This window comes from Alligator mississippiensis, chromosome 3, assembly GCF_030867095.1.
Source record: "Alligator mississippiensis isolate rAllMis1 chromosome 3, rAllMis1, whole genome shotgun sequence".
Lineage (NCBI taxonomy): Eukaryota > Metazoa > Chordata > Crocodylia > Alligatoridae > Alligator > Alligator mississippiensis.
This window is the reverse complement of record NC_081826.1, coordinates 291,962,575-291,986,446: the sequence shown is the minus strand read 5'-3', so window position 1 is coordinate 291,986,446 and position 23,872 is coordinate 291,962,575. Positions and strand designations below refer to the sequence as shown.

General features: G+C 45.1%; 1 protein-coding gene across 1 annotated transcript in view; it reads left to right on the top strand.

The window, feature by feature from the left end:
• The first annotated feature begins 312 nt into the window (after positions 1-312).
• The window catches only part of SLC14A2 (solute carrier family 14 member 2), a 62,625-nt gene continuing 39,065 nt past the window's right edge, over positions 313-23,872 (top strand). Inside the window, 10 exon segments of the mRNA XM_059723555.1 lie at positions 313-474; positions 2,049-2,087; positions 2,090-2,225; positions 2,877-2,910; positions 3,672-3,769; positions 7,327-7,519; positions 10,509-10,650; positions 10,844-10,977; positions 13,404-13,454; positions 16,038-16,206. Coding sequence (XP_059579538.1) covers positions 324-474; positions 2,049-2,087; positions 2,090-2,225; positions 2,877-2,910; positions 3,672-3,769; positions 7,327-7,519; positions 10,509-10,650; positions 10,844-10,977; positions 13,404-13,454; positions 16,038-16,206 — 1,147 coding nt within the window. The 5' untranslated portion in view covers positions 313-323.

Below are 23,872 nucleotides of genomic sequence, written 5' to 3'. Positions count from 1 at the left end.
ATAACAAATGTAAACGTTATACATTGCACATGGTCATTTACCAAGAGAGTTGAATTCATGCAAGCAACCTGTGCCTGCTCTTCTGACATACTTGTGCCTTTATGGACCAGACTGAGACACCCTTATCCATGGTGTTGCCCCCGTGACTTTAGTGGATCACAGTTCAGTGTAAATAAGATTGCCCTAATACATCTGTAACTATAGAAGACATTTTCCAGTGTACGAGAGAACAGGTTGAAAAGAAAATAATATGTGCATAAAGTCTGAGAGTTGCGATCCATTCTTGCTTTCCCTCAATTTTTGCAAAGATGGAGGGCCGAGAGATGGTTATAATCGAAAACTGTGGAGAGAGGCACGTATACAAAGAACAGAGCACAAGAACCCAGCGCCCGGCACAGAGCAGCGGGAAAGGGATCTGCAACAGCCTTGAATACCTAACTGAAGAAATGAAAGAATAGGGAGCCTGGTTGAAAGGTAAATTATTTGCATATGGGTAAAAAGTAGTTCAACATCCATATCTTTGTCAGTGTTATCTGTGCATCTATAGTGGACCTTAAACCATCTAACTCCCAGACATGCACACCCAAATCCTACAGATCTGGACCAAAATTGGCATGCCCACCATTTTACTGGAACAAATTTTTAACCTAAGCCTTTTAGTTTTAGGGACTGATAATGTACTATCTTGCTGCTGCCACAACATGCAAGATATCATGTATGTACCCAAGCAGCCCTGGCTTGTTACTGTTATTTATATTAGAGCAGAGCCAAGAAGGAACCAAGTTAAATCATTAGCTTTTGGGGACAAAGACTTGACTTTTCATGTAGGTGTGAGTACAGAGCCCATAGCAATGGAGTTGGGTCCTGATTGGCACAGGTAGGAGCTATTACCCTTTCAGGCATTTATAAACAATGCAAATTGTGGTGAAGATTGTGCTGGCATGAATTAAAAGTCAAGGACCTGTTCCAAAGGGTCTACCATCCCTCAAGGGACAGGCCAGGGATCGTAGGAGTGAAATACAATAAGAGAAGTTAGTAGAAAACTATGGCAGTGTGACTAGGACTGTGCAGTTTATACTAGGTTCATGAACAGCGTGGATGCTCCACAGCATTTCTTTATTGATTTTTTTTTTAAATAAGTGAATGAACAGGATTAACTGATCAGCCACTTGGCAGGTGCAGTCACTGCAATCCTGTATGCGAACGAAGGTGTTCCCTGTGAAACTCTTCTTGCATGCTCAGGCCCGCTGTGAATTAATATTAAACAGCGGTGCAACTGGGACTGCACTTTGGTGTCAGACTTCTCCTTTTGAAAGTGTGATGCCAAAAGACTTTGTGGGACAAGCTGCAGTAGGACAGAAACATCAGCACTAGAGGTTCATTGCAGCACTGCTTGTAAGGATCCCTAGAGCATGGCTGCACTATTGAGGACCTGATTTCTAAAGGTATTTAAGCAATTAATTCCCACTGAAATCAGTAGGAACTAAATGCCTTTGTACCTGCACAAATCTGGCTGTAGGTACCTAACTTTCACTGATTACTGTAGGTACTGATCTGCCTCTTCAGGCATCTGAACCCCCTTAAAATCCTCCCTGACTGTATCTCAATGTTCTGTCTCCATTTTTAACATGGCACAAGATAAGTCTCCTTATCATGTTTCTCCTCTGTCCATAAGATAGTTGCAGCCTTGCATAAATCCCATCCTGCAGCTGGATCATGCATTGAAGTAGTTTAGCTTTCTCATTAAATTTATGGCAGAATCTTATGCAATCTGCCATGCAAGAAAGACTATTTTTGACGATCATAAATACACCAATTTCTATTAATCCAGCCAAGTGCTTTATAGTAGTGAACCTTACCAACAAGCTTTTCATGTGCCAGATGCAAAGCTTGTTCAGACAGTAATAAATCAGGGACGAATTTTATAGTCTTGTTGATACATTGCCTCCACTCTGTAGCCAGCAGTTACTGCAAAGCTGAGTGTGGTTCAAGAAAGCCATACTGAAATGATGTCTTACTCCCAGAATTTTTTATTTGATCTCTTTCAGATAAACCTCTCGTGGTTCAGTTTATAGACTGGGTCCTGAGATGATGTTTGTCAATACCCCTTTCAGTGGTCTTATTATTATAGCTGGACTTTTGATCCAAAATCCCTGGCAGACACTCACTGGCTGCTTAGGAACAACTGTCTCAGCATTAACAGCACTTATTCTGGGTCAAGACAGGTAAGCTGGTCCTTTGTGTATGGATGCAGCACATAAATTGGTCATTAACTGTTCAATTGTTGCAATACCAATTAGCAGTATTATGAATGGATATGCTCTTTAGTTCACTTTTTTCCTCCCACCTCGGTAATTACATTACCCACTACAAAGAGACATCACGTTTTTCTCAAAATAGACAATTTTATCCTGGGACACAAGTGTGATCATTCAGATGTCCATATCCTTTGTCCCAGGACAAACCCTGAAAAGGTTCTCATGATAATAACTATTAACAGTTTACCCCAGGACATCACAAAGTGAGCCTGAATGGTTATCCCAGGACTGCACTATTGAATCATTGGTGGAAGGGCAGCTGCTCACTGGACCATAACTAGAGTGATGTGTCTACATGCCAGTCCCGGGATATTTCTATTTTTGGACAAACTCAAGCACAACTTGTCTAAGGACAAATACACTGTCTGTTCCTAGTCATAGATTTTCATGCAACCTCTAATCCAGAAGTCACATAATCTAGTCCACTATAAATGCTAGGCCCCATTCTGCCACTGTCTTGCCAGGTGTCCTTGCACAAGTTGTTCATCTTTTCATATCCAGAATTTCCTTATCTTTCCCCGTCAGGTGATTTAAATGTGGATCTCCCATATCCTAGAGGAGTATTTTAGCCACCGGGCCATTGCATGGCCATCCCACTACCTCCTGCCGGCTTGGGGATGGGGAGAATGGATGTGCTCAGAGCACGTCTACCAGTTCAAGAGATACGGGCACCAGAATGCCTATGTCTTCATGGCTCCCAAGAGGAGGTAGGCACTGTCAGAAATTGTGCGAATTCAAGAGCAGAAATTTAGGCACCTACAAGGTCAGGCAAGAACGTTTCAGTATCAATGGTGCTTCAATGTTGGGCTCAAGTGCCTCAAGAGGTAAATAGGTCCCTAAGGGCCTTGTTACACAAGACACTTAGTACATTTGAATTAGCTGCAGTGTGAGGACAGGGCTGGGACCGACAATCAGATGATTGTCAGGCCCAGCCCTAGGACCCTCTGGTACTATGGACACCCAGCTCTCAACTTGATCCTGGAGGAACCTAACAAGTGTAAGAGCCAGGATCCTTCTTCCTGACATGTGTGGCTTTCCTCATCCCACCCAGAGGCTTGATCGAGCAGAGAAGTCCCTAGCTGATGTCACAGCTGGGTGAGGCCCACGGCTTGCTCACATTATCTCTGTGGACAACTGCTGAACACACCTTACTTAATCTGGGATGCTTCTTCCATGAAAAGTTACAGTTTTGCTATGATACATGCACATCTAGCACATGTTTTACTCCTTAAACACATGGGCGCTCACATTTTAAGCACACTTAACACGTGCTAAGTGTAACGCGCGACGTAGGTCTGTCTCCCCCCATAAATCTTGTTTGAAGGATTTGCTCAAAGAATGGAGGACAAAGAAAATAACTGCGCCTTAGCCTTGATCACGACTGCCTTCCCTGGCAAGGGAGACTATTATTGGCGGCTTCTTTTCCCTGTTGTTGTTACATCCATGGTTTGGTAAGTCACACTTATTTTCTATAAGCAAAAATAAATGTTTCTAGTTCCTCCCGTCATACATGACTTATCTTCAGTGAGTGAAAAACATTTATTGATGCCAGTGGGAATTATGCATACAGACAAAGCACGTTGCAGATTCTTCTGCTAAATCCCTACATTTGCAATGTAAGTTATACTAAGTATTCTCCTTTTTTTTTTTGCCCTAAAACAGTGGTTTTCAACCTGTGGCCATGGTCCACAGTCTAAGGGGTCTGCAAAAGTTGGCTATGATCCGTTAAAAGTATATGAATGCACACACTTACAATCCAAAGGGGTCCGCACCTCCATTCAAAATTCCAAAGGGGTCTGCAAATGAAAATAGGTTGAAACCACTGCCCTAAAATGTAGGCTATGAAACAGTTCCTGTATTCTACCTGTTTCATAGTCATCTGTGTATGTCTATAGCTTGGAAAATGCCTTCAAGTCCTTTATACTGATACAGGAACAAGTATTAGCAGATATATAAACTGAAAATAGCTTCTCTGACTCACAACTTTTGCAAATGTCTGTGGTCAATAAGATAGATTCAATCTGGGCCTAATCATGGCCACCATTAAAAGTGCCCATGCACTTGCAGCAAGATCACTTCCAACCCAGTGATCTGCTGAATCTGATCTTGCCCTAGGAGTCAAATCTTTAACTTCTCCTGCACACTTGATTTCAAAGCAGTGCTTCTTAGACTACAGTGACCTTTTTTAAGGGTAGATCTTAGCAGCAGTACAAAAAGTATTTTAATAGAAAGCTACTTAACCGCAGTTCAAATGTTTCATTGTAATGGCTTGTTTTAGTGATGAGATCCAAAACATTTACCTTTCATCACTCTTACTAAAATTTTGATTATTTCATGTTTTATTGATTTATTTAGACCTTAGAGTAAAGGTCACCTTGTACCAATCTCTAGAAACCCAGAATATTTTCAGGAATGCTTACACTTTTTGGTTTGCCTGAATTTTCTGAGCCTTACTATTTTAATTGCTTTTATTATAATTCCCCAGGTTGAAGGGCAGTCATTTGAAGGATTTCAGTTCCACGAATGTTTGGCTGAAATATTGAATTTCAATTAAAAAGGAATCATTTGGTATAAAAATTGTCACATTTTTTCTATCCACTAGTAGAAAATTTGTGCTTCAGTATCAGAAACGACAAAGCTTTCACAAAAGGGCTGAAGCATTTTTCTGCTAGCTCCAGCAAAGAAGTATGTACACCGCTGAGATAACTGAAATCATTATCAAAAAAGGGATTGATCTGAGAATAAGTGGGGATTATAATAGAGTGCATCTTTTCGACTGATTGTAGCAATAAAAAAAGACATCACATATTTCATCAGAAATAACAAATGGATTTGGTTAAAATCAGATCCAGCTCTTAAACTCACCTTCCTTTGAAATTTTCAAAGGTTCAGTTAACTACTGCATATGATACACGGGACTTTCTGCTCTCAGCTAACTTCAATGGATTTGCACAGATCTAAATAAGAGCAGAAGCTGACTGTGCTAGATATACTGTGGGTATAAATCAGTTTAGCTCAAGTGAAGCCACTGGAAATGTCAGTATGTGCCAAGGTAGGCCCTGGCCCAAAAGCTTTTGTCATTTCCACCTTTTTGTAGATTTATTAATTCCAGGCACCACTGTAGGAGGACGTGCCCCAAGAAAGGCTGCCCATGTGATGGATCAAACTAGACTGAAAACAAAAAAGCCTGGGAAACTCCCAAGAAAACCAATTCTTGTGACATTTCTAGCTCAAATTCCAGAACCAAGAGGACTGGACAGGTTTATATTTCTCATCAAAGCTTTCACATACTTCTTTGTGTCAGATCTCTGAATCGTTTGTGGTTTCCCTACAATTACATTGTGTGCCAAGGGTAAGCCTAACTTTTTTCCGTGTAAGACAGAAGCTTGGATTTCAAATATTTCTTTAAAACTTCAGACAGCCTGATTCGACTCGGTGCTGAACAACGCCAGCTCTCATTGAGATGGATGGGGCTGTCACGGTCCTAGCATTCCAGAGCACTTTCCAAAGGTGGGCTGGTAGAGTGGAGATAACAGAGATAATCAATAGAAAATGGAGATAACCAGTAAAATCTCCCCCCACCCCCCTTGCCTCCACGCCAGCCTTACTTGTTTCCAGAGCCAGAGCTCACAGAGCTTCACATCCTTCAAAAAACTGAAGAAATAGGCAAACTGACAAACTAAACTACTTCCACACCCACTTACACCCCAGAAGAAGGCCACCAGAAAGTACTAAGAAGCATTGTGTGACTGCTTATCCTGTCTGGGTGAATCTTGTATGAGAGATTCATTACATGGAACCTCTAAAAGTAACTTTTATGATTAGTAGTTTTGACATTATTTATATATTTTACAATATCGCTCCAAAACCATGTGCACGATTACTGCATTAAAAAAATGAACTCAAGAACCAATTAAAACGTTAATCACAAACGTTAACAGCGATCCACTGACAGCCCTAATTTTATTGTATTTATGTGAATAAATAGTGAAGGCATGGGGGGGTCTTACAGTAAGAGAAACAAAACAACTTAAAAGGGCAACTAGAATAAATCAAATAAAACAGAGACCCACTAAACAATGTGTCGGTCTCGCTTCAGTGGCTAAGTGTCTGACCAAAGAGAAAGACTTTGCAGCGCTCCTGAAGGATGCCCAGGCTCAGGCTCCAGAAGTCAGCAAGAGGGAGGGAGTGTCCAAGATGAGGAGCAACTGCTGAGAATGACCTCTCCTGTGTTTTCATGGTGTGAATTAGGTGTACTGATGATACTTGCAGGAGGTTGCTCTCAGCTGACCCTAAGGATCACGATGGCAAATAAGGTAAAATAGGGCCCAAGCCATTTATGACCTTATAGGTCAAAACCAGCACCTTGATTTTTGCCCAGATGGCTACTGGGAGCTGGTGCAGACACTGGAGGACTGGAGTTACATGCTCCCGATGACCCACCCCTGGTCAGAAGGCAGGTTGCCACATTCTCCACCAGCTGTAGCTTCTGAATGGTTTTCAAGAGCAGTCCCATGCAGAGTGCATTGGTTTAACCTCAAGGTTATGAAGGCATGGGTGATGGTGGTGAGATCAGAGTCTGAAAGAAAGGGCCAGAGTCTTCTCACCAGCTGGAGTTATGTGAGAGGCACTCTTAGCCACAGCTGTCACCTGAGATCCAGGTGCAGCAGAGAATCTAGGAGCACCCCAAGGCTGTGAACCAGAGTAACAAAGAGACTGAACCTCAGTGATAGGTGTCCCAGTCCTGGCCCCCCTCCACCAGACAAGTGGTCTGCCCCCACTATCATCACCTCTGTCTTGTCTATATTCACTTTCAATTGGTTCACTATGGCCTTGGAACAAGTCTAATGCCTAGTATCAAGACCTTTAAAAAATTATTAACCAGTTGAACCAAGTAGTATTTCAACTTGTAATTCCATGATTTCAGACTAAAATGGTGGGAGGTTTCTCACACCTCCAATTGTGGTGACTAAACAATAACCTTTGCTTTTTCTTCTTCTCTTTTTAGCCCAGTTCTTTCCAGTGCATTAGGGTCAATCTTCAGTAAATGGGACCTACCTATTTTTACCCTGCCTTTCAACATCACGGTATCTCTCTACTTGGCTGCCACCGGACGCTACAACCTCTTCTTCCCTACAACATCCATACAGCCTGTAACATCAGTGCCCAACAGTACCTGGTCTGAACTCCACACACAACTGGTAAGCTACACAGAAGACAAAACAAGTATTCCAGTCTGCTAAGAAGAATGAGGGCGCTCACCTGTAGGTAACAGGCTCAAATACAGCCTAGGGTTCTACAAGGATGTGAATCTTATAGCCCTGTGTAATGGGGGGCTTCCTCAGAGCTGATCTACCATTGGCCCACCCACCTGTTTCTGGGCCAGCCACCCACCTCCTTTCCTGCCACGCCTTGATGATATATAATTATGTTGTTAATTAGGTGGGAGGCTGCCCATTTCTTGCCCCAATGCCATGGGGCACTATCTGTGGCTCTGTTCCTTCCCTACACCGCAGCCCAAGCCTCACAGATGGCATCCACAGCCATCAAGATGGCATCTTAACATCACAAGCCCCACACTGGGCCTCAGAATCCTTCCAATCAGACCCCAACTGGATCCCTCCAATCAGGCAGCCTACTCCACCCTCATTCAGGGTGGCCTAGCTCCCTGAACTGTTCCCCATCTCAGGTGTGGTCCCCCCCGGGACCTTTGGCCACCCAGGCCCTGGCCTAACCTCCAAAGCCAGTCAGAAACCCCAGGCCCTCAGCTCTGGGCATCCCTCATGGTGGGCCTGTGGCCCTGTTGACCATTCTGGTCCTGACCCCAGCACTGAGCAGTCGAGGGTATTCTAAGTCAGGCTTTTGAATCTATATCCCACTCTCTAACCTGGGTCCCCCTTCTTAGCCCTAGTACAGGGTTAACCCACCCGGTTGTGGGAGCTGGGGTTATTAAGGCACCCCAAACCACCTTTCACCAGGGTAGTAACTGGCCTGGTATTTCCTGGGGATTACTGTGCCACTGGGAGCCACACCAGGCTACCCACTCCCCTGGCAGGGTGCAGTTTTAGGTCATGTTCAGGACCAGGAGCCTCCAAACCATCCCCTTAAGCTCCTGCCCTTCCCTCCAGAATGTAGTATTCAGCCTGCAGCCAGGCAATGTCTCTGTCTGGCCTGCCAGCAGCGAACTGCTCTGTTTATATAGGCAGCCAGAGAGCTAATATGGCTGCTGCAGTCAAGCACCTGCTGGCTGCTTAGCTCAGCCCTTAAAGTGGCAGACACCAATAGTGCCCCGCTACAGCATGTAACAATTCATACAAAATCAAGAAGCCATCCCAATGACATTCAGATAAATCAGCTACTCCACAATAAATATCCCCAAATTGGCATAGCAAGTGGCCCTCAGACTAGTATTTTCAGGAGAAAGGTAAAGGATTACCAGGGCAGGGAACAGCTGCAGGCAGACCTGGATAGGTTGGACAAGTGGGCAGAAAACAACAGGATGCAGTTCAACAAGGAGAAATGCAAAGTGCTGCACCTAGGGAGGAAAAATGTCCAGCACACCTACAGCCTAGGGAATGACCTGCTGGGTGGCACAGAGGTGGAAAGGGATCTTGGAGTCCTAGTGGACTCCAAGATGAACATGAGCCGGCAGTGTGACGAAGCCATCAGAAAAGCCAATGGCACTTTATCATGCATCAGCAGATGCATGATGAATAGGTCCAGGGAGGTGATACTTCCCCTCTATAGGGCGCTGGTCAGACCGCAGTTGGAGTACTGCGTGAAATTCTGGGCGCCACACTTCAAGAAGGATGCGGATAACCTGGAGAGGGTCCAGAGAAGGGCAACTTGTATGGTCAAGGGCCTGCAGACCAAGCCCTACGAGGAGAGACTAGAGAAACTGGACCTTTTCAGCCTCCGCAAGAGAAGGTTGAGAGGCGACCTTGTGGCTGCCTTTAAGTTCATCACGGGGGCACAGAAGGGAATTGGTGAGTATTTATTCACCAAGGCGCCCCAGGGGGTTACAAGAAATAATGGCCACAAGCTAGCAGAGAGCAGATTTAGATTGGACATTAGGAAGAACTTCTTCACAGTTCGAGTGGCCAAGGTCTGGAACGGGCTCCCAAGGGAGGTGATGCTCTCCCCTACCCTGGGGGTCTTCAAGAGGAGGTTAGATGAGTATCTAGCTGGGGTCATCTGAACCCAGCACTCTTTCCTGCTTATGCAGGGGGTCGGACTCGATGATCTATTGAGGTCCCTTCCAACCCTAACATCTATGAATCTATGAATCTATTAAAATGGACTAGGGATTCTGAACTACTTAAAGCTTATCTTTCCAAGACCCATATCTCAGGTGTGTTGTTGAGACAGCCTAGGGAAAACAGGCTGAATTTTGAATTAATATATACCCAAGTAAACTGCAACCTTCCTTATCATACATCCTACTCAGTTAAGAGGCAGAAGTTTACAGGTCCTTTCTGTACAAGGTTTTCTCCTCTTTCCCTTATTTCTTGTACTGCCTGCTTTAGTGCTGTCAGTCACAAAGGTCACTTCCAGCTTCACCTGTGTATTGCCAATGCTGGATTCCAGAAGTTGTTTCAAAGAGTTAGTAAAGCCATCTCAATCTAACAGCAATGTGCTGAAGCTTTGTTACTTCCCCCATCTCATCAAATTTGCCTGTTGTGTTGAATGTGATTCCAACCTTAAGGAACCACTACCATATTTAATGCCATGCTCCCAGACAGGGACTGCTCTTAAGTACCTGCCTAAAAAACCATGTTCAGCAAAGGGGACACAGACTGAAAATGGTCTGCTTCAATTTTGGCCCCTCCAGAAAACCAGACAGACAGTGAGCCACACAATGTAAGGAGCCATGAAAAGAGACTCCGAGTTATAGCGGTTAGTTGTAGTGGCCTATGTAGCTATAAGGACTGGCTCGATCCTTTCCCTGCACATCAGAGTGGAACCAGCTTTCCTTTACTCAGAGTCTTCATAAGAAGAGTGTACCTGGGGTTGCTGGAAATTAGACTACTAGCCCTGTTTATTGCTGTTTTTTGATGTTTATATGCCATTTACAGGACATTCATGTATCGGGGCAGGTTTGGGCCCTTTGCTTTATAGCAAATAGCCACTGTCATTTTGTTTCAAGTACAATGATACAATAACAGGGTCCTTTTGAAATGGATGCTGTAGCTCTTACAGTCCATTCCCGTTGGAGTGGGGCAGGTATATGGCTGTGATGACCCCTGTGCCATCTTCCTGACTGCATTGCTCATCTCTTCTCCACTCATTTGCTTGCATGCTGCAATTGGATCAACAGTGGGCATGCTGGCAGGTAATGAATATGGTTTACCTAAGTCATGTTTATAATGTCTTATATCTATGGGTTCCTCAACCCTCCTGATAAGAGAGACTCAGTTACCAGTGAGTATAGCTGTAAGAAGAAAGTAATTCTGCATCTATACCATGGAGTTGTGGTATCTGGAACATCTGCTATATATCATAAAAGGTGCCTGTTATCTTAACAGAACTCACCATTGCTACACCGTTTGACAGCATCTACTTTGGCTTGGGGAATTATAACCGTGAGCTTGCTTGCATTGCAATTGGACGCATGTTCTATGCGCTTACTTGGCAGACACATCTGATGGCACTCATCTGTGGAACGTACCCTGTAGGAAAGGGGAGGGCAAGGATTCAGGGACTCAAACGAACTTCACATCCTGCAGATTTAGTGTCAGGCCATGGTTGTGCTGGTAACACTGTACGCGCACGCAATGCTCATGACTTTGCAAATGTGACCTGCGTACATGCAGTAGAGTTAGGCAGTTCAATGTGCATACAAATTATTTAAGTATTAAGACGCTCCTTTGCACAGTTTCATTTTAGATCAAGGAAAATAGCATCAAGACAGTGCAGAGGTCAAGCATGTGTCCTTCATGATGCACTGCAGAGCTGTAAAAATAAAGTGGCCAATGTGCGCATTCTATAAATAGCAAAGAAAGGCATCACAGTTTCATAGTTACATATAGATTCATGGGGCTGGAAGAGACCTCAGAAGATCATCAGGTCCAGCCCCCTACACCAATAAGGAAAAACAATGGGGGTGAGGTGACCCCAGCAAGGTGACCATCCAGTCTCCTCCTGAAGATTTCCAGGGTAGGCGATTGCACCACCTCTGGGGGGAGCTTCTTCCAGTCTGGACACTCTTAACTGTGACGTATTTCCTAATGTTGAGACTGAAATGGTCTTCCAGAAGTTTATGGCCATTGCTCCTGGTTTTCCCCAAGGGTGCCCTGGTGAACAGTTGTTCACAGAGCCCTTGATGTACACCCCTGATATAGCGGTAAGCTGCTACCTGGTCCCCTCTCAGCCTTCTCTTTTTCAGGCTGAAGAGTCCCAGGTTCCTTACATATACCCTGTACCACACTGGAAAAGATTAGGCTGGCCTGGGAAGAAGTGCATCATGAGGAACAGGGCAGAAACTGGTGGGAAATGATACTAACCCAACACATCAATTTATTGTAATGAGTAAAAGAGAGACCTTCATTGCATGTCCTTGTTGAGATACAGTGCTCATCACCCACAGTCCATGCAAATAGAAAAGAAAAGGCTAAGCTGAGTCTTGAAAGTAGAGCAACTCCGTACAGTTGGCCCAGTGTTCAAACAGGAACAAATATAAAACATGTGCACATGGTACTGGGACATCCTATTTAATGGTCATAGAATCATAGAATCATATCATAGAAGTCGGGTTGGAAGGGGCCTTGTAGATCTTCAAGTCTGACCCCCTGCCTGGGCAGGAGGAAAAACTGGGCTCAATTGACCCCAGTCAGGTAGGCATCAAGCCGCTTCTTAAAGACCCCCAGGGCAGGAGCCAGCACCACCTCCCTTGGAAGTTGGTTCCAGATCCTAGCCACCCTGACTGTGAAGTAGTTCTTATGGATGTCTAATCTGAACCTACTCTCCAACAACTTGTGGCATTATTCCTTGTTATCCCAGGGGTGCTAGGGGAAACAAGGTCTCCCCCAAACCCTCCTGGTCCCCCCTAGTGAGTTTATAGATGGTCACCAGGTCCCCCCTCAGCCTTCTCTTGTGAAGGCTGAACAGGTTCAGGTCCCGTAGCCTCTCATTGTAGGGTCTGCCCTGCTGTCCCCGGATCATGTGGGTGGCCCTCCTCTGGACCCTCCCAATGCTGTCCACATCTCTCTTGAAGTGGGGTACCCAGAACTGGACACAGTACTCCAGCTTGGCCTGACCAGTGTCGTGTAGAGGGGAAGGATCACCTCCTTGGCCCTACTTGAGATGCACCTGTGGATGCACGATAGGGTCCGGTTGGCCCTGCCAACCATGACCTCGCACTGTCGGCCCATGTTCATCTTGGAGTCAATAATGACTCCAAGATCCCTTTCTGCCTCCGTGCTCTCAAGAAGGGAGTTTCCCATCTTAAGTGTGCTGCTGGTTACTACTGCCCAAGTGCAGCACCCTGCACTTGTCCGTATTGAAACGCATCCTGTTTTTGTTAGCCCACCCATGCAACCTATCCAGGTCTTTCTGCAGTCTTTCCCTCCCTACTAACATGCCCACCTCACCCCAATTACAATCCTAATTCTTGTACCAGAGGAAGTAGGAGGGATGCTTTCAAGTCAGCAGTGCCAGCTGGGCTGCACCCTAGGGTACTGAAGGAATTGGCTAAGGTCATTTGAGAGCCATTGGCTCTTTGAGAACTCATGGATTTCATAGATTTCATAGACATTAGGGCTGGAAGGGACCTCGGAAGATCATCAAGTCCAGCCCCCTGCCCGAAGGGTAGGGAGTCAGCTGGGGTCATAGGATCCCAGCAAGATAAGCATGTTGAGTGAGGTCCTGGATGATTAGGGATGGTTTGTCAGGGACCACCCTGCCTTGAGCGGGGGGCACGGGGAGGCAGCTGGACTAGGTGACCTTGTGAAGTCCCTTCCAGCTTTACTTCCCTACGATCCTGTGCATTTTATAGCGTATGCATAGGGAGTGCCTGTTTCTGATATTGTTTTTAGGATGAGCAAGAGTCTACTTATCTTGAACTGTCTTTTTTGTCTTCTTTTCACAGCCCTATTTTGTGCCTATGCTGGAGCAATTCTTACTAATGTCTTGTCAGTGGTATTTTTTTATGTATTCTGGCTTTGTTACGCTGTTGGGAAATACAGACTTTTCTATTATTTTGCTGACAGTTTTGACAGCCGTGGAGTAAGAATTCTGTAGCCAGCAGGGGGTTCTGCGGCAGGTGTATTGTAAGCCTATCTTCGCTATGGTTGATAATAGGAATTCAGAGAACTTCAAACCAACCGATCCTCCGTGTGTGTGCTTGCATTTGTAGATGATTTCCAACAACATTTCCTGTGCTGAATTCCAACATTAAGTCTACCCTTCCTTTTGTGGTTGTTCCTAACTTAGAGAGATTCGTTTTGGCTGTTCTCAGTTTGTTCTTGTTTTGTCTCAGGCCAACTGTTTTCTCTTTAAAGTCTGATCCAGCCATTCCTGAGTACGGCAAATGTGCAGGAAAAATATATTTGTCTTTTATGTGAAAAACAGACATTTTATGCTAGTATCATTCAAAATAGCTGAAACCAATACCTCACACTTAGCTTGTTCCACAGATCTCACTGAAGGATGAAAACTAAAGTCATGTTTGAAGCAAATATGTTTGGTAGCTTTAAATGTATGCACATTTAAAGTCAATGGGTTCAAATATGCTCAGTGAAATCTATCCATCTGGTTTCTTTCATAGATTTCATAGACATTAGGGCTGGAAGGGACCTCGGAAGATCATCGAATCCAGCCCCCTGCCGCAGGGACAGGAAGTCAGCAGTGTCATAGGATCCCAGCAAGATAAACATCCAAATGTCTCTTGAAGGCATTCAAAGTAGGTGCTTGAACCTCTATTCCAGACCTTGGGGGCTCAGACAGTGTTAGCATTCTTTGCTAATGCATGGTCATAAAAACAGCTCAAAATAGTGGCCCGTGTCAATAGGACGCCTCTGTTTAAACACACCTGAGTTAAGGTTGCATAAGAATAAAGACCCAAGAGAGATCCTGGCTAACTACAATTTTGTAATTCATTTCATTGTATGGGGACGGACAAAAAGCTGCCACTCTTGGAGCTGCCAAAAGGATTAAGTGGTCAAAAATATCCCTCCCAACACTTAACCCTAAAGAAGAGGACAGGCAGATGCAGGGAACACAACAAGAAAGAGCTCCCATGCCCAGCCAGTAGTGAAAAGAAAGCTCAAGCTCTTCATATGCCTCCCAAATAAACCAGCCACTGGCTGCCTGGTTTGAAGGGGACAGGGCTGGACAGGGGTAGTGCTCCCAGAAAGCTCTCCAACCCAGCCATTGTGTGGAGGTAATATAATATAGTCACGTGAGCCAACCACCCTTTCGTCTTCAACCTGAGGCTGAGGAAAATCCATTGCCCTGTCTTCCAGACGCTTGGGCCCAGATCTTCCAACGTACTTAGACACCTAACACCCATTACCTTTCCTGGCCTGACAATCAAACAGATCAAGGCTTCCCCATCTCCACGAGCCTAGGCAAGGCAACCTGGCAAGGTCTCCCAAAGTGCTCCCTTTCATCCAAAGTAGAGATGAAAAAAGTTTCATTCACTCATTTTTACCTACTTTGTGCAGCAATTAGTAATGAGTTGACAGCCACCTCCCATTATATAGTTGTCACTCTGCAAACACCATAGCTACCTGAACAAAAAATGAATCTCTCTTAACTACTATAGGTACAGATCTACAGTAGTAGTATTACTGGCTATCCAAATGACCCCATGATGTTGTTACTGGTATAACTATAGAACCATAGAAAATGAGGGTTGGAGGGAAGCTCAGGAGGTCGCATCTAGTCCAACCCCTGCTCAAAGCAGGACCAGCCCCAACTACATCATCCCAGCCAAGGCTTTGTCCAGCCGGGTCTTAAAAACCTCCAAGGATGGAGATTGCACCACTTCTCTGGGTAACCTGTTCCAGTGCTTTACTACCCTCCTAGTGAGAAAGTTTTTCCCAATATCTAACCTCAACTTCCCTTGCTGCAACCTGAATTCATTGCTCCTTGTTCTGTCATCTGCCATCACTGAGGACAGTCTAACTCCATCTTCTTTGCAACCCCCCTCCAGGTAGCTGACACTGCTATTAAATCCCCTCTCAGTCTTCTCTTCTCTAGACTAAATAAGGCCAGTTCTCTCAGCCTCTCCTCAGAAGTCATGTTTCTCAGCCCCCAAACCATTTTCATTGCCATCTGCTGGACTCTCTCCACTTTGTCCACCTCCTTTCCATAGTGGGGGGCCCAAAACCAGACACAGTACTCCAGATGTGGCCTCACCAGTGCTGAATAGATGGGAAGAATCACTTTCCTCGATCTGCTGGCAACACTCCTACCAACACAGCCCAGGATGTTGTTAGCCTTCTTGGCAACAAGGGCACATTGCTGGCTCATATTCAGCTGTTTGTCCACTGTAACCCCCAGTGGATCTATGTTGCACATCATGTGATAGGATTTGTGTGTGTTTGGGGGAAACACATTCCAGGAATGGCATACACTTGGAAGCTTCTGATATCATATATTTGTCAATACTGGTCTTGGCAGAACAGACTCAACTTTCCAACCTCATGCTAAAGAGTTAAGCAAAGGGAACAGTCCAAATGTCATGAAAAAATGCATCAATCTGTCTTTCCCACCTAGACTGGATTGCCACTCTGCACGTGGCCTTTTTGCTTCTCTGCACTTCTCTTTCTGCTACTAATGACAAACAACCCTGCCATCTACAAGCTGCCACTCTGCAAAGTCACCTACCCAGAAGCCAGCCAAGTCTATTATCTGAGCATGAAAACAAATGAGCAGACAACCACCGGTGATTAGCAAGTGCTAACTGTGACCAGACTTTGTGACTCCCAGCGCAGCCACTCATATCAATTTCTGTAGCACCCGAATCAGCCATTTTAATACTTTATATCAAACACCAACAGATCAGCAAATTACGAAATATCCTAATTCCATCTTTAGCAAGCTATTCATTGAGTTCCAGGATCAGCAAGTATTGATACATAGCATATTGTGGAAGAAATGTTTGTTCTTGAGCTAATCTATGAAAGTTCATCCACCATAATAATGGCCGTCTTTTCAATGCATATGATAATAATATGAATGTGAATTAATAATAATAATAATAATAATAATAATATGGTAAGCTATTTGGTGCACTGATTGTCTTTATGTTATGTTTGCACAGCGACTGGACCCTTTGGATGCCATAATAAAATTAATTTGAGAAGAACCTTGTGTGAGCTGTAGTTAAATTAAGACCAAGTATACATGAACATGTGCCAGTCTGATCTGTTCCTTGGGCATCACATAGATCATATATAAAGCCCCAAATCTCACAATTAACACCATGGTTTAAATGGGTACATTTATTATCTTTCTCTGTTCTGTCACCTGCCTTCTCCTCATTTTACAGTGTAATTAGAATATTCATATTTTTCTTTCTATAATCAGACTAAAAAATGGCTTGTTTCTAATTGCATTATCATTCACTGGCATTGTTTTCATTTAGAAATAGAAAAATGACAATCCCAGTCACAAGTGCAAAGGCAGGTATGCCCCGGACAAGTGTGCATTGTGCCGCACACATCTAGCAAGAAGCAGGTGAGGGAAGAGAATGAGAAGGAAGGCTCACTAAAGCAGTTACTGTAGTGTCAAAGTGATGTTGTAGCTGTGATGGTCCAGAAATTATGCAAGGGGCAAGGATTTCTTAGGGTGATGTCTTTTATTGGACTAATGACGTAGTTGGGATAGAGTTAAACCAGGTTTCAGATGGAAGGCATTCTTTGTCAGGGCTGGCCTGAACAAGCCAGGCACAGCATAATAAAGGACGCCTGAGATACATTTCCAGGGATAGAAAAGACACAAGGAGCAGAAGAAAAGCAGCTGACTACTGGGAGATCAAGACCTCTCAGAAAGGAGGAGGGTTATTCTCACCTTTCATGTGCGGAAAGAATTTAGGAGTCAGGTGAAATATAATGTGCCACAAAACCAATATTAATATTTAGCAGTTGCTGTAATGCCTGCTTACAATCACTACACCATGATGTCTTTCTACATTAAAAAAAAGACAAGAAGGAAAACCCAAGTGAAAAGCTCACACTGATTGGGCCCCTCTACCTATTGGCCTACTCAACAGCAACCTGCTGAAACACTGGCGTTAGGGCCAGGGGGGTCCCGATTTCAGTGCCCTACATGCAGCCAAGCAGAAGTGCAAGGTGAATGGCAAATGTTGCCTAAACAGGATGAACAGTTTACACCCACTTGGTCATTCACAGGGTAACAAGGGGAAATCAGGCCTCCTGTCCAACACAAAGGTTTGTTTAAAGACCCATTTCTAGATCAGCCACCGTACAAAGGCTAACCAAATACCAAGGCCTCCTTGTTTGTCTAAAATGACATCATAAGAGTCCCATAGTCCTTCAACAATGGCCAACCTAGAGCCTCAGGGCCAAGATAATTTCCAAAAATCTTAATACTAAGAAAAGACATTGCCCCAGCGTGTAAACATGGACCCCAAAGAAATGAAGGACTCAAGCAAGTCATGCAAAGTACAGATTTACCCGAGACCCAAAGGAACATAGACGTCTTCATAAATAAAGTGAAATAAGCAGGAAGTGAATGATCTAGCCCTCCCACACCCCCACATCTCCTGGCAAGCAGGGAAGAGTAGAAAAACCACCGTAAGTCCTCTGGCAGTTTTAATCATAACCCTTGTCATACCAAGCTACGACATGTAGGAGTACACTCAGTGTGACGTGACACCTGAAATTACAGGGGGGATATCAGAGAAGTGAAGTGGAATATAATGGCCCAAGCTGCAGCCTGGTCAGGAAACAAGGATTTATAAGGGAATAGTTTCACGAGGTATTTGACAATCACAAAAGGTTTCTCTTTTACTTCTCACTAAAAAGACAGAACATCCAGCAGAACAGCAGTCATGCCCAGCTGGCTCCATACTGCTTTTTCTGGCAGAGTCCTACCAATTGAATCGTCACCAAGACAACCTGCAAAAAACTGGGATTCCCATAGGAGCCTCCCATATAAAACCTGATGACCCGGCTCAGCTGTTGAGCCATGATGAGATCCTACCTAGATAGCGCTGCAGGGAAGGAAGTACGGCTCCAAGCTGCAAGGGAGGGGACGGGAAGAAACCTGCACAAAAGTTAGCATGCAAGTACTTTTAAAGAGATGAATGCTGTAGTTGAAATGGATGGGAATAATCATCTGCATAGTTATATGCAGAGCTAATATATTAAGTCTCTCAGCTGAGGACATTTTGACTCAAGTGTTATCTGTATGATTATCTTAGACACTCCTAACTGTTAGAGCAGAATTGCCTTTGTGAAAAATGTGGAGGATAGGAATTTGTCTACATTTCACATTCAGTTTAAAAATGCCATTCATCTAAAAGCAGGTCGATAGATGCCACCATTCTTTACAGGCTCCACCGGATATTTCTTAATTGCAGGTGCATTGCTTTTCCTGTCTGGCGGCTTCTCTTGCTCAGTGCTTGAGGTCTCCCCAACATACTGCATATCCCATCCAGCACTAGCTAATCAGAGAGAATTTGGGCAGGAGAAAACCCCGGTGTGCACTACAGCCACCTTATTGTCTATCTCACAGCTCAACGGCCTTGCAAAATGCTCTTTGAGTTTCAGACTCACTCTGGGGGACTGCAGATAAAAAGGTGTGAAAGAAAAAGTGGTCAAAATGAGGCTTAGCAAAGGCTATGTCCTGCAGGCCTTGCATATCTGCACAACTGATTTATGATCCTCAAAGTGGTGTTGATGCCTACACGGTCAGATGGGTCACTAACTGGCTAGAGGGCCGCACCCCGAGAGTGGTGGTGGACGGGTCTTATTTGACCTGGAGGGATGTGGCCAGTGGGGTTCCCCTGGGCTCGGTCCTTGGGCCCACGCTGTTCAACATCTTCATCAGTGACTTGGGCGAGGGGGTAGAGAGCACCCTGTTCAAGTTCACAGATAACACTTAAGATGTGAAGTGGGTACGCTAGTAGGAAGGAACAGGCTGCAAGCAGATTTAGACAGGTTACAGGGGTGGGCCGAAGAGAACAGGATGGGTTTCAACACTGACAAGTGCAGGGTAATGCACTTGGGGAAGAAGAACCAGCGGCACACCTACAGGCTGGGGAACTCCCTTCTCACCAGTGTTGAGACAGAAAAAGATTTTGGAGTCATCATTGATGCCACAATGAACATGGGCTGACAGTGTGGGGACATGGTCAGGAAGGCCAACTGCACCTTGTCGTGCATTCACAGATGCATCTCAAGCAGGTCCGAGGAAGTGATCCTCCCCCTCTATGTGACACTGGTCAGGTCAGGCCGCAGTTGGAGTACTGCGTTCAGTTCTGGGCGCCGCACTTCAGGAGGGATGTGGACAACATGGAGAGGGTCCAGAGGAGGGCCACTCGCATGATCAGGGGTTAGCAGGACAGGCCCTACGAGGAGAGGCTGAGGGACATGAACCTGTTCAGCCTCCAAAAGAGAAGCTGAGAGGGGATCTAGTGGCAGTCTACAAACTAGCCAAGGGGGACCAGCAGGCACTGGGAGAGTCCCTGTTCCCCCGAGCAATCCTGGGAGTTACAAGAAACAACGGACACAAGCTAACGGAGGGTAGTTCAAGCTAGACATTAGGAAATGCTATTTCACTGTCAGGGCGGCTAAGACCTGGAACCAACTTCCAAAAGAAGTGGTGCTGGCTTCTACCCTGGGGGTCTTTAAAAAGAGGCTGGACAAATGTCTGGCCAGGGTCGTTTGACCCCAGCACTCTTTCCTGCCAGGGCAGGGGGTCGGACTAGATGATCTCCTCAGGTCCCTTCCAACCCTACCAACTATGAAACTATGAAAGGAAAGCGGTCTTTCTGGAGCCATCTGAAACACAACGACCTGCAAGCACAGGTCAAATCCACATTCACAGAGCAGAGCCCTCAGGGTCCCTGGAAGAACTGGGCAAACAAAGTTTTGAGGGGGCAACCCTTAAAAGAATGGGTGAATAACAACATAATACGGCCTTTTCTCCCCCGTTGACTGTAACAGAGGGCTTGGTTTTGACTCCACGTGTGTTTCTATGATTGCTTTTATATTTAATTGATTGCAAGACAGACATTTTACCATGAAACAGCCCGGTGTCAATTGAACAATGTGGTGACTGTATTTCTGTGCAGTAGGTTATCATGTGCAAGGTCTGAATTTGGACATACCTGTTTCCTTTTCCCTTTGGTCATTAAGTTCAGCTGAAGCCAAGTTTCAGTGCTACATTAAATTATTAGCTAGACTAAGGAAGGGGTCAACAAGTAAGAGATGCTCCAGGAGTTACATAGTGCTGACAGCAGCCCAATTTTATCAGTCAGGAAAACTGTTTCAAGGCTTAAGATACTTGCAAGACCATTTACTTTGTAAACCATAGTTAACTTAAATTAAAATCTACAGAATCAGGAACCTGCCTATCAAAGAAGAGCTTTTTAAGAGTAAGTTGGGCACTTCCTAAAAGGTTCAAAATACCCTCAGTTCCAATCCTCAGCATCCTGGAATGGTCCATGTTCAAGAAGGATAGTAAACAGAGCAGAATTGCACTGATTGTGCAAGTGCTGTGCAAGTACGTGGGGCACATAACTTAAATCTTCATTGGAAAACAGGTTAGATAAGTGTGTGTCGGGAGTGGTTTAGATGCTGATTGAGGGATGGATTAGATGATGTCCTGAATTCCCTTCCAGCCCGGTTTTCTCTTCCATGATAGAATACAGAAGAGCACAAGTCTTGCTAGCGATCCTAGTTTATCACTTATCAAAGTAACCCCTTTATAAGAAATTGCAGTTAAGAAACTACTTTCTCCCTATGCCCCCAACCCCAGGGAGCATTTGCAATTCTCTCCCAGAGCCATATGTCCTAACATATTCTGGCTCTCAGCCGAGAAAGACTTCCTATGGCTATCAAACGGTTTAAAAATTAGTGCACCTCTGAAACTTGACTTCCACTGAACTTAATGACTAAAGGGAAATGGAAACAAACTTTTCCAAATTCAGACCTCTCCTAGCTTCAAGCTGCTGCGCAGAAATACAATGATCGCATTGTTCGAATGACACCGGGTGGCTAACTCAGCACAAAGACCGGCCTGCCGTGCAACTGCATTTCCTCTGGATACGGCTCAGTGGCAGCCATGTGCAAAGTCACCTGAGAATTAGAGAAGTCAGCAAGGTTTCAGTGGGGCCAGATGTGGCCCTCAGTGATTGGACTTGGCTTCTGTTCAATGAACTTCTTTGCATCCATCAGCACAAAAAGAGATCCTGACCTACTTCTCTGACAGAAAGCGGCAGCATCTGGTGTTCAGAAGAAACTAAAAGGTTATTCAGAGTGATGAGAGAAAGGAATTGTTATAGTTTGTCACATACAAGATTTCCTACCCATGCTGCACAGGAACTATTCATTAAAAGGTGAAAGGAAGAGAGAATAATTAAAGAGCCTGCTGAGAAGGAAAGAAGTACGAGGAAAGCAAATTAGCCTCCTGAGAGGAGAATCCCAGATAATTGCCTTAATGGCAAAGGATGACACCAGCATCACTAAAAGGAATTACCTGATTAGAGGAGAAGAAGTACTTAACCAACACCTGTTCAGCAGAGCTTGTTGGGCCACTGAAAATTAAGAGGTCTGTAAAAGGCGAGTGTGTGATCTTCCATCTCTAGCCCAATGCACTGATTAGCCAGCTGTTAATATCTTCATTTAAGTATATGCTGCCATTGCTACAACCGTTTCCCCAAGGTACCACACCCACAGCACGTCTTTCTGTTGTACAGGCCTTCACCCCAAGATGCCTTACAAAAGTGAAAAAAAAATGCTGTCACACAACTCAAATTAAGTACCAGCAGCCAGTGGAGAGGAAAATTAAGAGCTACAGGCAGAAAGAAGCTTCAGCTGAGACTTGGGAGGAGTTGAAGATGGCTAATGAACTCCAGGAAGGTAATTCTAGCTGCCCGACTGTTCCCCAGCTGATCTGGGGCAGAGGGAGCTCCAGAGCCACTCCTGCCCCACTCCAGCCAGGGCACACAGTAGGGCTGTGCGAAATGGCACCATTTCATTTTGACGTCCGTTTTGATGGGACAGTGTTTCGTTTTGACTTTCATTTCATTTCAAAGTGCTGTTCCATTCCGTTTCGTCAAAACTGTTTCGCTGTTTCGACGTTTCGCCCAAAGGGTATAATGGGGAAGCACGAAACTGCCTATAACTTTGTCATTTCTTGGGAAGATTTGGATGAAAACTGCAGGAATGGTAGCCTCTTCAGAGGGCATGAAGCCTGCCAGGTTTCAAGGAGATAAGTGCAAGGGTTTCTGGGAAACTGCACCTCAAACTGCTGACAAGCAAAACTCATGGCATGTGTGACTGTGTGTGTGTTAAGGCACAGGGGGATGAAATCTGCAGGGGTGGTAGCCCCTGCTGAGGCCATGAAGCCTGCCAAGTTTCAAGGAGATAGGTGCAGGGGTTTGGGGGAAACTGCACCTCAAACTGTTCAGAGCAAAACTCGTGCCATGTGTGACTGTGTGTGTGTGTTAAGGCACAACTGTTTTTCTGTCCCTCCCCCAAAGCACTGGGATTGGAAGGGACCTCAGGGAAGAATCACAGTCACTGGCCAGCTACACAGTCAATGAGAGCAGTCCTTCCCCCCACTTTCCCCTCCCTCCCTTTACTTTCTCTTTCCCTGCAAGGAAACCCAGTTCCAAAATGTTTTGAAACTTTCAAAATGTTTTCACTGCCCTCATTTCGTTTCAAGGCTCTTTTGAAGCCTTTCGTTTCATTTTGAATTCACTGTTTTGAGCTCGAAACAGCATCGAAACAACACACCTGGCAAAATTTCGCACAGCCCTATTGTACAGAGAGCTGAGCTCAGCTGGGGATGGCTGCAGCATAGTTGGTGGTTTCCATTCCCTGATCCTGTCCTGGGCTGGAAGGGAACACCCGGGGAGGGATGGGGCAGGGAGGAGGAAACCTTTCACTGCTACCACAGCCCCTGCTGCTGTCCCCAGCTGAGCCCAGCTCCTCGCACAGCCCAGCTGAAGCATGGGAGGAGCAGGTCTGGAGCTCCCTTTCCCTTGGCTCAGATGGGATAACAGCAGGTGCAAGCAGGAGAGAGGAGGAATGGCAGCAGACAAGACATACCACTGAGCATGGAAAGGAAGGAAGAAAAGGGGATTCTTACCTGCTTCAGGGACTTATTAAATGTCCTTGGCTGCTGCTACTGTGGTCTGGTCTCAAAGAGGACAGCAACTGCACCACTGCATCCAAGATACTCAGAAGTAAGTTGAGTGGGTCTGCTTTTGAGTGCATGGGTTATCCTACTTTGAAGGGGCAGGTGCTATACACTTTCTGAAGATCAGGTTCTTTTACATATTCAAAAGATATTCAGAAGTAGGTTGCGTGAGTCAGTTTTTGAGTGCCTGGTTTAGCCTACTTTAAAGGGATTTT